This window comes from Ovis aries, chromosome 3, assembly GCF_016772045.2.
Source record: "Ovis aries strain OAR_USU_Benz2616 breed Rambouillet chromosome 3, ARS-UI_Ramb_v3.0, whole genome shotgun sequence".
NCBI classification, from domain to species: Eukaryota; Metazoa; Chordata; class Mammalia; order Artiodactyla; family Bovidae; genus Ovis; species Ovis aries.
Window position 1 is genome coordinate 135,525,228 of NC_056056.1, and position 17,624 is coordinate 135,542,851.

Here is a 17,624-nt window from a genome sequence, read left to right on the forward strand (position 1 = left end):
TTGGTCTCTCAAACTTCTGAAATCTTAATTTCAGGCTTGTAGTATAATCACCTTTTAAGTGTCATAAGCCTCATAAATTGGTATGCATTTATGGACTCCTCAGTGGCTTGTCCAGGCCTGTTACATAGAGCTTAACTAAACTAGTGAGCAAGACCCTACACCACAAATGTGTAGGTTGTGGAGAGTTTACAATATTTGTGTAAGTCCAGTTGCTAAGGCACTAAGAGCTAGGCTGCTGGAGCCAAATGTAACATCCACCCAATAAACTAACTTTTAAAACACTCTTGATATAACCCACTGACCCCATACCCCTAATATTCTTTAGCCTGATGGGCCACTATTTTGAGACTCAGGCTTTAGGATAGTGATAGACAGAAGTAATTCCACTGGTGTTCAGACTTTTCTTTCTTTTCATAAACTGCTGACAAATCAACAAAAAAAGTCCCATTTTAAAAGACCCTGACCCTGTTAATGAAAAATTTTATTAAAATTAACAGATTTATCAATTAAAATTTCTACATGACAGGCCCCTAACCATGTCCTAAACACTTGTAGAACAAAATATTTAGCTATCTTTATTATAATTGGTTCTGACTGAAGCAAAACATATAAACATATCCCCTTAAAATAGGTTGTGCAGCCCAGATTTGTAAATTTATCCTCATTTCAAAACTAGGAATGCACTATAGTTAGATACTAATTAACAAAATGGTTATCAGGAAACTTGTCATTCATATATCAAGCAATATATTTTATATTCAGCAAACTTAATTTTATCAAATGTCCTTTAATTTCATACACAACAATATGATACATATTGTACTAAGAAGCGCACAATAGTTTTGCAGTACAATTTCAAAGTGTATACAAATTGGAATACAGAGGTTGAACACTGGTGTGCTGACAGCATTTTTGAACTCTGGATAAACTGCATACAAAACTTACAATTCAAATATTAGCCAATCTGGAAACTTTACTTCCCATAATATAAAAATGATACTTTGAGATGCAAAATATTTTTTACTAACAAACTATATAAACATTTAAAATAATCATTAAAAACTTAACTTTAGAATTTATAAAGATTAGCTATAAAAATATATTGGCAGTCACTTTTCTTATAAATGTACCATTCACTACAATACAAAATAGTCTCTAACATAAAATTGCCTTAGTAACTGTATTTAGAATCCGATAAACCTTACATTAAACTGATTATAAAATCCTCTTGGAAAACTTTGGTATGCATCTTCAGAAGGTTTTTAAAATACTCTATCTTAAGGGCCTGTAAACATTCCGTTCTATTAAAGCACAACAGAATAAGTAATGTATATTCAACTGCATACAGAATCAAAAAACAATTTATTAAATATTTGTAGAAAATCACCATTCCCAGAGTAACCAAAAAACTATTTAAAAGTATCAAACTTCTAAACAATTCTTTTCCATTCTGATAAAAAATGTTACAAAATCACCATACTCCATTCATGTACCTTAGATGTCTTTTAGGACAAGGCCTCAAAAATTGTTAACCTAGTCTCAAAACCCCTCCTGAGTCCAATGAACAGACTTTTAAAAACCTATTTGAGACCTGACAACAGAACAAGTATATATAATCAAGATACATAATTTATATGTTTAGTTATGTATTAGCTTTTCTTTTATATTTGCAATGTAGAATTTATTGGCAGAAACAGAACACACGCACACAATTGAAGAAAGGTAAATTTTAGGAAACAGAAATGCAAACCTGTAAGGGTAAACTGATTTATTGTTAAAGGTCTGATTTACCAAATTTCATCTTATCTACCATTTTTGGAATATTGGCAACTATTGTTATTTAGAAAATTCGAATTGGTGAAAGTTCATTTCCAATGTTTCTTGAGTATGTTTAATTTTTACAGAGCTTCCAGTTGTGCCAGTAACTTCCTTGAGGTCTTTTTCCACTTTATCCTCTGTCACCAGATCTCTCGTGTAAGGTATTTCTCTTTGAGTTGTAAAAACCTAAATAAAAAGCTTCATTTTTGACCTTTCAATTCATAAAACTCCACTAAAAAGAAAAGAAATCCATCTAATTTTTAGGCAAGTCCACAAAAATATTTTCTTTCTTAAGAATCAAACACTTTTATTAGAATAAAGATCCTTCAAAGTTTTTAACTCTTCTATTAGAGTTTTGTTTTGATTTTCCAGAACTGCGACTCGATTTTCCAGGCATTTCACATATTCTTTCTTCTTTCTGCGACATTCTCGAGCAGCTTCTCTAAATATAAGCATTAAAAACCAATGTTAGAAAAAAGTTCAAATTCTTTAAATGGTAAATGTGTGCTGTGTGTGCGCCAAGTTGCTTCAGTAGTGTCTGACTCTGCGACTCTCTGAACTGTAGCCCGCCAGGCTCCTCTGTCCATGGAATTCTCCAGGCAAGAGTATGGGAGTGGATTGCCATTCCCTTCTCCAAGGGATCTTCCTGACCCAGGGATCGAACCGGCATGTATCATGTCTATTATGTCTAACCTACGTTGGTAGGCAGCTTCTTTACCACTTGCACCACCTGGGAAGCCCAGGTGAAAAAAGTTAGAAAAAAGTTCACATTTTTTAAATGGTAAATGCACTTAAGTAATTTTCCCTGGTCATCCTTTTTTTCCCCTCATTAAAACAAAATCAGGGTATCATCTATATACAGTGAAACACAATGATCTTAAGTGCAGAATTCAATTTGCTATGGCAAATGCATTCATATACCTATATAACCCAAACATCATCCATCAAGTCAGACATTTTTATTGCCCTAGAAGTCCCCTCATGCCCATTCTCCCCAAGCAACTACTGTTTCGATTTTTTTTATCACCAGAGATGAAGTTTTTCCTATTCTATAACAGAACTTCCTTCAGACAACAGTCATACAGAATGTACTCTTGTGTCTCGTCTCCATACTCCTCCACTGTATGGATATAATTACAATCTGTTGATCCATTATGCTGAGCCATTTGCTAGTTTTAGCTGCTACGCATGTCCTTCCTTGTGCCAGTCTCTGAGAACATATGTCCCGTTTCTCTTGGATAAACACCAAGAAGTGAAATGTATGGGTCCTCTGGTTAACTTTGGACATATAAATCCTCTAAAGTTCAATTTTTAATTATAAACAATGCTTTGATACTCAGTTTTGTACATGTCCTGTTAGAATATTTCTATGGATTTTCATTGACGTTTTATATACATATACAACAAGTAAAAAAGTATTTTGAATTTTTTTTTTTAAACTAAAAATGAAGATATTCTCTGCAACTTGCTTTTTTTGACACATACTATTTTAATGATGTATCTACATTGGTACACAGTTCTTTGTCATGCAGACATTTCATTGTTAATTTTCACTTCCCTAACTACTAGTGAAACGGAACATCTTCCAAAGTTTAAGTCTCCTCTGGATCTGCTCTTATTTATTTGCCTGTTCATTCATACTTTTTGCCTATTTTACATTTAGAAATTACTAGAAAGACACACAACCTAAGAACTCTCAATGAATTATACATACTAACCCGTTATATGTTTCTATATTATTTTCTAATCTACTTGATTTCTGATATTTTTATTTCTTATATGATAAATTCTCTTTTTTAGTCTTTTTCTTGGCTTAGATTAAAACTGCCATGCACTATATATTCCTAAATTTTATAAATTTTATTGCTTAATTTTCAGAGTTTTCTTTAATCTATCTGTAATTACTTCTGTATGTGGTATAAAATAGGAGTCCAATTTAATTTTCTTCTGGATGTGGAGTTGTGTATCATTTCAAAAACATATTCAACTTTTTTTCAGTTGGGTTGTACTTATTAATTCAGATGATCTTTATATTTTTTCAAAGAAATCTTTTTTTGGGGGGGCAGATATGCTGCAAATATCTTCTGTAGATTTGAAGCTTATATTTTCAGTCACTTTCTTTTAATGAAAAGCTATTGATTTTAATGAAGATTCATCCATCTTTCATGTTAAATTTTTTATGTCTGTATTATTTTAAGGAATCTTGCCTATACTTGAAACTGTGAGATTATGTATTTTCAACCTAAAAGTTTTTAAAATTTCACCTTTCACATACTCTTTAATTCATCTGGTATGGTGTGAGGAAGAAATTTGAAATTTTCTCACATAAAATAACTATCCTAGCATCATTTATTGGAGTCCCTCCTTCCCCCAATAATCTGCCCTACCAAGGTTTCATGTATTCACAGATGTGTTTCTGAGCTCTCTACTCTATTTCACTAGTGATTTTGTTTACCTCAATGCCAGTATTACATTATTTTAATTACCACGGTTTAAACAAGATTTGATTATCTCCTCACCTTATTCTTGTCTGGAATATTTTGGCTGCTCTTGACCCTTTTTACTCTTCTATAATTTTAGTATCAACTTGTCAAGTTCTTCAAACAACCTGTTTGGGTTTTGATTGGAACTGCATTGAATCTATGGATCAATTGGGGGGAAAAAATAGTCATCTTTATAATACTGAGTTTCCATATCTGTGGACATAGTATATTTCTCCATTTATTTATTAGATCTTCTTTAATGTCTCTAAAAACCAATATTTTCCATAAATGTCCTGGACATCTTTTGTTAGATTTATTCTTATATATTTCATTTATTGATAATATAAGTATCTTTAAAGTAACTATTTACCAAACTCTTTATTGCTAATGTGAAGAAAACAGCTGATCTTTGAAACTGATCTTATATCTAGTAACCTTATGAATTCATTATTTACAGTAATCTTTCTCTAAATCCATTTTGTTTTTTTTTTTTAAATCAGGCAATCATACAAAAAATAGTAACAGCTTTTATTTTCTCCATTTAAATCCTTATAATATCCCCTCTTTTTTCCTGATTTACTAAACTGGCAAGGATTTCTAGTACAGTGTTGAAGAGACCTGGTTCTTTTTCATTTCTAAAGAGTTTGCAGATTATTCCTGGATATTCTAAGCAAATGAATATATCTTTGTTAAAATTAAAATAGCAGTTTTACTTTTCTTCTCCAATTTTTATCGTTTTTATAGTCTCTTGATCTTTGATGATTTTCAATGACATCCTTTTCTACATATGAAAAACATGCTTCTTTCTGTCTCTCTTATTAGATAACTGAAGACTTCACAGCACTCATTCTGCTGTCTGCTCTTTCTGCTGACTCTTGCTTCTAAAAGGCTGTGTGGTATTCCTCAAGACTCTGGACCCTAAAACCTGGACCCATGAATTTAAATCCTACATCTTATCACTTACTGGGCAGTGTAACCTTGGTCAAGTAACTAGACTTCTCTAGGCCTCAGTTTCCTCAAGAAAATGGAAATAATTTTTTTTGTGAAAATGGTCTAAGGGCTTGGCATATATAATGGAGGCCTAATTCTTTGGGTATTCTGATTTTTCAGCTTATATTTGTTAGAACTCAATGTGTAGGAATTCTTTAGAGCCTGTGTTGAGGTTGCTTTCTCCAAGCAACTGGGGACCCTATGAGCCCTCACCCAGTATTTACCTATTTTTTGGACTGCACTGGATCTTTGCTGCTGTGCCAGGGGCTACTCTCTAGTTGTGGTGTGTGGGCTTCTCATTTGGCAGTTTCTCTTGTTGCGGAAGACAGCTGTAGGGCGCACAGGTGCAGTAGTTGTGGCGCACAGGCTTAGTTGCCCTGTGGCATATGGATCTTAGTTCCTGGACCAGGGACTGAATCAATGTCCCCTGCAGTGGTAGGCAGATTCTTAGCCACCAGACTATCAGGGAACTCTTGATACCCATTTTTTAAGTTACAATTCTCAGCTTATTGGTGTAGATCTTCTTGGGTCTTGACCTCAAGGAAGAAAATCTTTGATCCAGTTCTCCAAGCTGGAGTCCCTACGCTCTGTCCCTGGTCCCCTCTGCATACAAAAGCTATGCCAATTAATTACAAAGATCTGAACTTATCCCCAGGAATATACAGCAGCTGCTTCAGTGCTTATTAACATCATGGTCCTATGCTTCTGGTTCATTTCTAACCTCAATAGATCTCTTTCTGCATGCTCATCTAAGCATGTAAAGAAATGGTTTTTATATTTCATCAAGCTTTTAAAAATATTATGCAGCTGAAGTTACACCGTCAGAGAAGTCTCACTCTAGTAATTTTTAACAAGTCTTCTGGGTTTCCTAGGTACACAATCATATCATCAGCAAAGAAATAGGATTATTTTCTAATATTTACATGACTTATTTCATTTACTTGTCTTACTGTATTTGTTGGAACCTCTAAAACAACAGATGGTCTCTGCCTTGTTTCCAAGTTTATTTACAGTGATAATTGCTCCCTTTTATTTTTAGTAAAACATTTTATCTTGAAGTAACTAAGTGTATCCATCTGGCCCTTTATGGTAATTTTTATTCCTCTAGAAAATGATCCTTTTACTCTGATTTTCTAACTTACTCGAGAGGACCTAAAAATAGAACTTTATTTATAATTTTAAAAATTTGTTGTAATCTGTAGCTATTTACCCTCTTTTGTTTCTAATATAGTTTATTAGTATCTTTTTTCTTCTCCCTTGAACACACTGCAAAAAGCTATCCATTAGATTCTTTTTCTCAAAGAATTAGTTTTAATACCAGATGTACATGAGATGCAAACAGCATTGTTTAAAATACATATTAAATGAAAGGTAATGTTTCTAGAGGTTAAATGACTACTACATTTTCATGATCAAAATTCATTTTTAAGAACAATTCTGTATCCATATGTATACTAGGTATTATGCCAGAAACCTAGTAATTCTTCCCTATTCTTACTCTAGTCAACAAACAGCAAGCAGAAAATTATTATTTTCACTTAACTTTGTCAACCCAACAAGAACAATACTATTTTAAAAGTTTTGCTTAAGAGTGCTATTTGAAGAACACAACAGAAATGGAAGAACTCTAGGTCATATATTAATAAGAGACTGTGCAAAGGGACTCACTGATCTGCTAGAAACATATAAGACAGATTAACAATTAAAATAAAACTGATATAAACTCTTCTCATTTCTAACATATAATCTCAGTTAAAATCTTTCTGAGATTTATAAAAACGTATCACCCATTCTGATAGTATAATTTTACTACTTACCTGTTTTTCATCAACCTTATTTCTCTTTTCAGTTGGGGGTCATCTGTCTTAGATGTCTGAGATGTAAGGGTCACGGGAGATGTCATCACCACGGTTTGTGGTAGTGAAGTAGCTGAAGGTGTGGTACGGATCTGATATGTCTGCATATCTCCTGACGCAGCTGTGTGGTCCAAAGAATAAGTTAAAATTCATAAGTGTCTTTGAAAGTACTCTGGAATGCTTTCCATAGATACTTAAGCATACTTACTTTGTACAACAACCTGGTTGCTGGGCACAAGTATTTGTTGTCCATCAGAAGTCTGTGCATACTGGAGAATTGTTGTACCTTGTTGAGTACTGCCTGAATTTGTCATGGTTAATGTCTGAAGGCCCTGTACTCCATCTGTGCCTGGACTGGCCAGCTGTAAGGCTCCATTTGGGGCAATGGCAACTTTAACCAAAGAGAAAATATAGCTAATGTAAGGCTGGCTATACAACACACTTATTACAAAGGACTGGCGAATAGAACAATCGCTTTTTATTAAAACAGGTTTAAATGCAATTTCACTTGATGACTGTTGGTTACTTTAGGTGAGCTACATGTAAAAGAAGTAAAATTTGGCATTTCTTGATAAAATTTTGTATTTCAAATAAAAGTTTGCACTAATCTTAAATTTAGTCTTAAATTATACAATAACTGATCAGTCATTTGGGGCCCTATGGAGCACTACATGCTAATTGTTAATGTTGTCACAGCAGTTCTGGGCATGAGAAAGGGATACCACTGACAAATAACCTTTAAAGCAAAAATAAGTAGAAGGAAAGAGTAACATAGTCTGTAATTTTTATTTAAAAGCACTAGAAAGATTTTATCTTAAAATTTTTTGAATAGGTAAGTGTGCCTATGGAAAAAAATTCAGAAAGGATAAAAAAGGTTACATAATGAAAAAAAAAATCTTCACAGGCTTTCTCAGCTCCACTCTCCAGTGGTGACACTGTTTCTAGTTATCCTTAGACTTTCCCTATTGCCACACCACAAATATTCCCATATAATTTATAAAATGACTTCAGAAGAAAAGACATTAAAGTTTTTTAGATGTAGAGATTTGTTTTAAATTTACAGTAGCAATTACTTTCAATCTCTTTCCCTGTAACAGACACAACATACATATAAATATATATAAAAAGGAAAAGTCCGGCCTTCCCTGGTGGTCCAGTGGTTAAGAATCTGCCTTGCAAGGCAGGGGACACTGGTTTGATCCCTGGTCTGGGAAGATCCCACAAGCCCAGGGCAACTGCGCCAGCCTGTGCCAGAGCCCATGCTCCACAGTAAGAGAAGCTGCCACAAATGAGAAGACTCTGCACTACAGCCAGAGGGTAGCCCCTGCTTTCCACACTAGATAAAGACTGCACGCAGCAGTGAGTGCGGCCAATAAATAAAAAATAAAATATTTAAAGTAAAAGGCCCATTATCCCTATTATTCCACTTGCCATTTCCCACCACCCTCTTGAGATAACCATTATTTCTGGTGCACATCCTTCCTGGTATCTCCCTATGCTCATATAGACTGATATATAATATCAAAATATAGGGACTTCCCTGATGGTCCAGTGGTTAAAAATTGCCTTGCAATGCAGGGGACAGAGGTACCCTGTATTCGTTCATCCCTTGTCAGGGACCTAGGATCCTACATGTTGCAGAACAACCAGGCCTGTGTGCTGCAACTACTGAGCCCATGGGCCACAACTAGGGAGTCCGTGTACCACAACTAAGACCCAATGCATTTGTCTATTCACACACATTATAGACAGATACACATCTTCTGATGTATATGCAAATATATACATTAATACAGCATTGTTTTCATTTTTGCAACATATCTTCCTATACTTGATTGACATGTGTATCTACCTGGTTGAATTTACTCTCAATCTGTACTATTCAGTATAGTGGCCATGGGCCACATATGGCTATTTAAATTAATTAAAATAAAAAATTCAGTTCCTCAGTCTCACCAGGTACTCGTAGTCACACACAGCTTAGGAGCTCCTATACTGAACAATGCAGACAGAGAACATCTGCATCAGCAAGGAAGTTCTGCTGCATCGAACTGCCCTTAACAACATGTACTGTCCTGTACTTCGATTGTACCATGCGAAATACTGGCCTAAGTTTCTATATAGTTTTCATAATAATAAACCATGTATCATAACTTTTAACTTGCTAATATGCTGTCTTAAATATTTTTGGAAATAATAATACATATGATTTTTAAAAATTCAGTTTTGTTTAAAATGAAAAGTGAACCTCCCAACTGCTTCTGAGCTCTGCTCCTAAGTTTCCTTCCTTGCAACCACTTTGCCCAGTTTGTGTTCTCAAAAATATTCTATATATATTCCTAAAATTATATGTTCATAACACATTTTACTGAAAGCCTACTATGTGCCAGGCCCAATATCCCAAGGTTATAGTGGTGAACAAGACAAAGTTCTCCCCCTCAAGGAGATCATAAATCATAAATCAAATAAGCTAATCTACATATATTCTATAATTAAACAAATATACTTTAAAGCATTTATATGTAATTATATTGGAAAAGTACCTAAGAAAATAAACTAAAGGGTGGAGCAATGTATTTTAGCCACAGTGGTCTCTCTGAGGAGGTGACACTTAAGCAGAGCAAGAGTGAGGATGTAAGCCATATGAGGATCTGGGTCAAGAACATGCAGGTGCTAGGGATGACACGTCCAAAGATCCTGAGGCAGAAATGAGCTTCATGTGTTTAATAAACGGCAAGAAAGTTTGTGTGGCCAAATGGCATCAAGTGACAGGAGATGAGATCAGAGTAGGCAAAGCCAGATCCTGATGTAATGCCTTTAGGACTTATTCTAAATGTGTCAGAAAGCCACTGGAAGATTTTGAGCTAAAGCGGTGTAATCTAATAGACATTTTAAATAAACTGCTTTGGTTGCAATATCGAAAACTATCAGATCAAGGATGGGAAGCAAGATAACTAATTGGATACTGCAGTAGTTCAGATGACAGTATAAACCCAGGTGGTGGAGATGGTGAGAGGTGGTCAGATAGGACAGCTGTTTTGTGGCAAGAGCCAATTAGACTTAAAGAACAGGGCTTATGAGAGAAGGGAGAGGTTATTTACAAATGGGACAGCACAAATGAATTTCTTGGGGGTGATGGAGTATCTTGATTGTGGTGGTGCTTAGGCAACTCCAAGCATCTGTCAAAACTCACAGACTTACCCCCAAAATAAGTATGTAAGCTATGTATCACTAGCAAGCTGTGTGACTTCAGGGATATTAACTGTCTAACTCTCTAACCTCAGTTCCCTCATGAATTGTTAACTGCCCACCTTACAAAATTGTTGTAGGGAATAAATGAGATAATGCTAAAAAAGAACTCTGCATTATTTCTGGCTCAAAATGCTACTTATTATCCTTTAATACTCATCACTATCAAAGTATGACAGTCTATGCCAGCTTCTTCACAGGAAGGTTCTGTTCTGTGTCTGCCAGGTGGGAAGTTACTCCTGTACGTACTGTACTGGCCGGTGCTAGTCTGATAGATGGGAGTTGGAACAGACATAGAAGTGACAGCAGAAACTCCAGGGTTTTCTCCGTCTCCTTTTCTGCCCCGTGTATCTTCGGAAGATAGGTCTTTCAAAATCTTTCTGTGGAAAACAGAACTCTATTATTAATGTTGGTAATGAGGACGACTTTACAAAAAGAAATTACTAAACCTCTTCCAATTTCAGGTTAAAAATACAGTGATCTAGTAGACACCTAGAGTCAGACATGACTGAAGCGACTTAGCAGCAGCAGCAGCAGCAGACACCTAAACTGTGGCATCGAAGAATCATTTGTTTAGCACATACTATTTTTTTACCTCAAGCTAGAGATAGTGAAAGACAAGGAAGCCTGGTGTGCTGCAGTTCATGGGGCTACAAAGAATCAGACATGACTTAGTGACTAAGCAACAAGACTCTGTTTAGCAGGCTGGTTACATTTTAGTTTATGATGACCTGAAAAGAAACAATGAGCAAATACCCATACAGAGTGCCTTTTCAACAACAAGGCCCTTGTAGAGGTAGAAAAGGTCTCTTTATAGGAGAGGTGGCTGGCTCCATTGTGAGTATAAGGTGCTATTCATTTCCTAAACAGTGTCAGTTACCTTTATTTAAAAAGATCAAATTGGGGACTTTCCTGGCAGTCCAATGGTCAAGAATCCACACTTCCACTGCAGAGGGCACAGGTTTGATTCCTGGTCTGGGAACTAAGATCCTACCCTACATGCTGCATGGTGCAGCGATCAATCAATAGATTAAATTTATTTTTTCAACCTTCAACTCTATAGTGGAAGAGAAACCCATAGTTCTCAGAAAGAAACAAGGAGATTAAAAATACTACTCTAAGACTGGTGGTTGCCAAGGTGGAAGGGGATGAACTGGGAGTCTGGGGTTAGTGAATGCAAACTGGTAACATTTAGAATGGATAAACAATATCCTACTGCATAACATAGGGCACTATAGTCAATATCTGGTGATAAACCATATGTAAAAGAATGTGTGTATAAATTAGGGGGATGGAGCCCATTTTCCTAACTTTGATGGAAAGTATAAAAAAAAACTACTATAAAAACACAGAGTATCTGTGATAAACAAAATTCATTATTTTAACAAGAAGTACACTTGACTCCACAAACATAAGGCAAAAGTAAGGGGATGGAAAAAGATGCCTTGCTGAAAAGAAAGGTCTTCCAAAACACAGCTGGGGATGGAAGGAGCATTGAAAGAAAGAAATTTTTACTCAAGAATTCCACGTTTGTTGGAGAAAAATTAGAAAATCTTAACTACTTGTGCAAAAACAATAACAAAAAAGAATCACAAAGAAAAAAAAATAACCCTTAGCATTAAATGAGATCTTTCATGTTACCTATGCTAAACTTCCAGCCCATTCAGGAATTCTCTAACATTACTAACAGCTTCTATTTATAGGAATAAGGCATCCACAATTTCAAAAAGCAAACTATTCAATTATTGGATGGTTAGAGCTCATCCTTGTTTAGTTTCAAAGCTAATTCCACCCAGTGAAACTAGAGAAAGTTAAACTCTATACCCTAATCCTATATCCATGCCCTAGCTTTGCAATATCTGACAACTGCTTCAGGTTTTCTTCATCGGTGGCCAGATAATTTCAGATCCTTCAGATGTTCTCTTATCACATGTTGAAGATCCTTTCCCAGCTTGGTCCCCTTAACCTGGACAGTCTTCCCACCAAGAACCAGAGTGGAGAACAAAGGACATGGCGGTCCTACAAACTCTGTGTTAGCCATCTGTAGAACCGCCACTGTGCTTCCCAAACCTGCTATGTACCAGAATCATCTGGAGAGGCTTATTGAATCCAGACTCCCAAATGGCACCTTTAATGATTTGAGTGAGCTGGTCAGGACAGAGCTCGAGAATACATTTAACAAACTGCCTGCAAGATCCTAAGCAGCCAGCCTTGCATGAAATGGTGGAATGCTGTCCCCATTTCTTTTTCAATTTTAAGTTACGAAATATTTTGAGCACAGAAAGTACAGAAGGGCTTCCCTGGTGGCTCAGTGGTAAAGAATCTGCCGGCCAATGCAGGAGCCACTGGTTCAATCCCTGGTTCCTTGAAGATCCCACACGCTGTGCAGCCATGAAGTCTGTGTGCCACAACTACTAAGCCTGTGCTCTAGAGCCAGAGAACTACAACTCCGGAGCGCATGCGCCCTAGAGCCCGTGCTCAGCAACGAGAGAAGCCACCACAACGAGAAGCCTGCACACCACAGCTAGACAGTAGCTCAAGGGCAGCTCACCTCAACGCGAGAGAAGCTGTTCAAGACCCAGCTCAGCAAAAAAAAGAGGACGGAAAGTAAAACACCTATGCACCATATACCAGGAATCAACTCATCGCCACTGTGCCATGTTTGCTTCAGATATCTCATTTTAACAGGAATTAAGTTACATATACACCAAAATGTCACCACCAATTCCTTTCCCTTTTTCCCTCTCAATGAGTGCCATTATCTAAATTGTTATTTATCACTCCCGCATATATTACTTTATTTTACTATATTTTGAGATACCATTTGCCATTGTTTTCCATTCTTCCTCATCCTCCTTATTCAACCCTGGAGAATCTTAAAGAGCCATCTTTCGGACTTCTCCATCTACATTCTTTCCAATGAGCTCATCTGTCCCAAAGGCTTGAATACCTTGTGTACACTGATGACCCCTCAAAATGGTATTTTCTCAACTTCTCTCCTGAACTCAAAACTCACATATCCAATTGTGTACTGAATGCTTCCATTCAACAGGCACCTCAAACTTAATACCTCCAAATCTAGTATCAGATATCCCTCTACCCCTGGCAGTCTTACTCATGCCAGTAAATATCAACTCTACTTTTCAAAAATTTTGGAGTTGTCCTCTTTCTCACAACCTTTATCCAATTCATAAACAAATCTCATTGTTTCTATCTTGAAAATATATTCAGAATCTTACCCATCCTCTTCACCTCCACTGTGGTTCCCCAAGTCCATACCACCAGCTCCTCCTGACCGAACAACAGCCTCTAGCAGGTCCTCCTTGCTACAGTCTGCTCTCCACACAACCACCAGTCATCTTTTTAAAATGTCAGTTAGACCAAATCACTCGTGTGCAACGGTTCCCTATCAGAATACATGACATGGTTGACAAGGTTTGTCCCTGTGACTTCTCCAACCACACCATCCAGCCATCTTGCTACAAGATTATCAGTTTTACTGATTCCACACCTTCCTACCCCACAAAGAACCACCTTTCAGTTATCTCTGTTCGTTTTCTCTTTAAGTTCACAGATTTCTGCTCTCCGGCACTCCCACTTGCGCCACTTGTCTTGCAGGATGTTAGTTCCCCAACCAGGAATTGAACCCTCCAGCAGTGGAAGCATGGAGCCCTAAGCAACAGACTGCCAGCGAATTCCCTGATTTCTGCTCTTAATCTCTATTATTTTTTTTCTCCTGCTTGTTTTAAGCTTATTTTGTTTCTCCCCTAGTTTCTTAAAGTGGAAGCTGAGACTGTTGATTTGAGACCTTCCTTCCTATATAGTGTTTAATAAGGTAAATTTCCCTCTATTTCCTACTGATTTGTTATTTCCTACAGAGTTTGATATTTTGTATTTTTAATCTTTCATTAAGTTCAATGTTTTCTAATTTCCCTTAAGATTTTCTGTTTGGTTATTTCTAAGTGTGTTAATTTCTGTATGGAGATTTCCTGTTATCCTTCCTTTATTGGCTTCTAGTCTAATTCAAGTATGAGTAAAGAACTTTGTGTAATTTCAGTTTTTCTAAATTTGTTAAGGTTTGTTATGATCCAGGACGTGGTCTTTCTTGGTGGATATTCTTTGTGCACGTAGGTGAAGTGTTCTAACAATGCCAATTAGATCCAACTGGTTGATGGTATTGTTCAGTTCTAAGATCTTGCTTATTTTCTGCTGTAACTTCTGTTGGATATTAAGATAGATGTACACAAATTTTCAACTGTAACTGTGGATTTATTTTGCTTTTCAGTTTTGTAAGTTTTTGATACATGTATTCTGAAGCTCTGTTGTTAAGTGCACACATATTTAGGGTTGTTATATCTTCTTGGTGAACTGATTTTCTCTTTATCTCTGATAATTTTTTTTGCTCTGAAGTCCATTTTGTATGATACTAATACACCCACTTTACTTTCATTTTCATTATGTTATTTCTCTTGGTTATATGTATAGCAATATTAGTAGTGGTTTATAACATAAATATGTTCAGTATTTTGAAGAACTGCCAGATTGTTTCCATAGCCACTGTCCCCCTTACCAACATTTGTTATGTTTTGTTTGGGATTTTTTTAAGCATCCTACTAGGTTTGAAGTGGTATCTCATTATTTTGACTTGCATTTACCTAATGAAAAATCATGCTGAACAATTTTTTACATGCTTATTGGCCATCTGTGTTTCTTCTTTGGATAAATATTCTAGTCTTTTCCTCATTTTTTAACTGGGTTATTTGTCTTAACAATATTCAGTCTTCCAGTTGATGAACATGTAATGTCTTTCCAGCTAAGACTTTTAAAAATTCCTCTCAATGAAGTTTTGTAGTTTTCAATATACAAGTATTAATATTATATATATCTGTTAAATTTACTTGACTGGTCAAAAAGTTCATTTAGGCCTTTCCATATGGAAAAAACCCAAACTTTTTGGGTGACCTGATATATAACTTGGATTTATAAATTTAATTTCAAGCACTTTATATAGTTTATGTTGTTATGAGTAGGACTGTTTTCTTAATTTCATTTCTGGATTGTTTATTGCTAGTGTAGAGAAATACAGTTCATTTTGTATCCTGAAACCCTGCTGAACCTGTTTATTATTTCTACTTTAGTGGATCCTTTGGGATTTTCTATATATGAAATCACTGTCATCTGCAAACTTTTATTTCTTCCTTTCCAGTAAGCTTTTTAATTTTCTTAACTGCCTGAGAGTAGAAGTAGTGAGACATTCACAGCCTTGTCTTGTGCCTGCTCTTAGGAGGAGAAAATATTCAATCTTTCTCCATTAACTATGTCAGCTATGGGCTTTTGTAGATACTCATCATCAAGTTGAGGAAGCTCCCATCTATTTGTCTGATGAGAATTTTTATCATTAAAGGGCACTGTGTGTGTGCTTGGTCGTTCAGTTGTGTGCGACTCTTTGGACTGCAGCCTGCCAGGTTCTTCTCTCCCTGGGATTCTCCAGGCAAGAACACTAGAGTGGGTTGTCATTCCCTCCAGGAAATCTTCCTGACCCGAGGATCGAACCTGCGTCTCTTGCATCTCCTGAATTGGCAGGCAGATTCCTTAGTGCTAAGTCATCAGGGAAGCCCTTTAACCCTGACTTCATCAAATGCTTTTTGTGTCTGCTGAGATGACTATAAGTTTTCCGGTTTTATCCTACAAATATGATTTATTACATTAATTGACTTTCAGATGTTAAACCAATTTTCCAGTCCTGGGATAAATCCTACTCAATTATGGTGTATAATACCTTCCATCTGTTAACCTATTTGACTTACTAATATTTTGTTGAGGATTTTTGTGTTTGTATTCACAGGAACACTGGTATATAGTTTTATCATCTCTTTTAACTAGTGAGTTTCAGTCATGTGCTCTATTTTTTGGCCACACCTCAGGGCGCGTGGAACTTCCTTGCTCAGGGATGGGACCCATGCCTCTTGCAGTGGAAGTGCAGTCTTTTTAACACTGATTTTTATTATAGAGTACAGTTACTTTACAGTGTTGTATTAATTTCCACTGTACAGCAAAGTGAATCAGTTATACATACACATATATCCCCTCTTTTTATATGTCCTTCCCATTTAGGTCACCACAGAGCATTAAGCTGAGTCCCCTGTGCTATACAGCAGGTTCTCATTAGTTTATCTGTTTTATACAGAATAGTGTATATATGTCAATCCCAGTCTCCCAATTCATCCCACCCACCCACCTTGGTATCTGCTAATTTTTTCTCTACATCTGTGTCACTATTTCTGCTTCGCAAGTAAGTTCACCTGTACCATCTTCCTAGATTCCAAATATAAACAATACTATACAGTATCTGTTTTTCTCCTTCCGACTTACCTCACTCTGTATGACAGTCTCTAGGTCTATCTATGTCTCTGCAAATGGCACTACTTTGTTCCTGTTATGGCTGAGTAATATTCCACTGTGTATGTGGACCACATCTTCTTTTATCCATTCCTCTGCTGATGGACATTTAGGTTGGAAAGTGCAGAGTCTTAACCACTGGCCCACCAGCGAAGTCCCATGCTCTCTTAATATAATTATTGATACTGGTAGAACTAACATTTTATTATTTGCTTTTTAAAAAGATTCTTCTGCATTCTTTTAAGATTTTTTAAAACTCAATTTCAATTTACCTATTGTGTACAGTTTCTTTAGTAGTTGCTCTGGTGTTACAATACAGATGATAAGTCTACTTAGTCAATGTTTTACCACTTGAAGTGAATCTTAGAAACCTTACTACCACATTAAATCCCTACCTGATCCCATTTATTTTGTAAGTTGTCTTATATTTTACCTCTGCATACACTGAAAGCCCCATCAGAGTCATTTTTTTCAACTGTCAAATATATTTCAACTATCAAACTATTCACAGAAGAACAGTCTATTATATTTGCCCAGATCTTGCTATTCCAAGTTTCTTTTGGTCTTAATAACTTAGTAGTTATTTTAGAGAAACTCTGCTGTTGATGATTTCTCTTAGTTTTCTTTTATCTGAGAATACTTAGTTCAACTCCATTTCCCAGGGTTATTTTTACAAGACACAGAATTCTGGATTAACAGTTCTTTTCTTTCAGTACTTTAAAAATGCTATTCATTTCTTCTAGCCTGCAGTTTTGGTGAGAAATCTAGAGTCTTTCACAGCATTCCCTTATAAGTGGTGTGTCATATAAGTGGTTGCTCACAATATGTG

The 17,624-nt window shown here is 36.0% G+C and overlaps 1 protein-coding gene across 5 annotated transcripts in view; it reads right to left on the reverse strand.

The window, feature by feature from the left end:
- Positions 1-767: 767 nt before the first annotated feature.
- Positions 768-17,624, reverse strand: part of ATF1 (activating transcription factor 1) — a 61,722-nt gene continuing 44,865 nt past the window's right edge. For 4 of the 5 annotated variants that reach the window (XM_060412607.1, XM_060412606.1, XM_012174289.4 and 1 more), the window contains 4 exons: positions 10,646-10,776; positions 7,356-7,538; positions 7,109-7,268; positions 768-2,260 (listed from right to left, as the gene is read on the reverse strand). In XM_060412607.1, the coding sequence (XP_060268590.1) occupies positions 2,116-2,260; positions 7,109-7,268; positions 7,356-7,538; positions 10,646-10,776 (619 nt within the window). In that variant the 3' untranslated portion in view covers positions 768-2,115. Of the gene's footprint in view, positions 2,261-4,337; positions 4,459-7,108; positions 7,269-7,355; positions 7,539-10,645; positions 10,777-17,624 lie in introns of those variants that run through there. The other variant, XM_060412605.1, reaches the window with a different exon arrangement.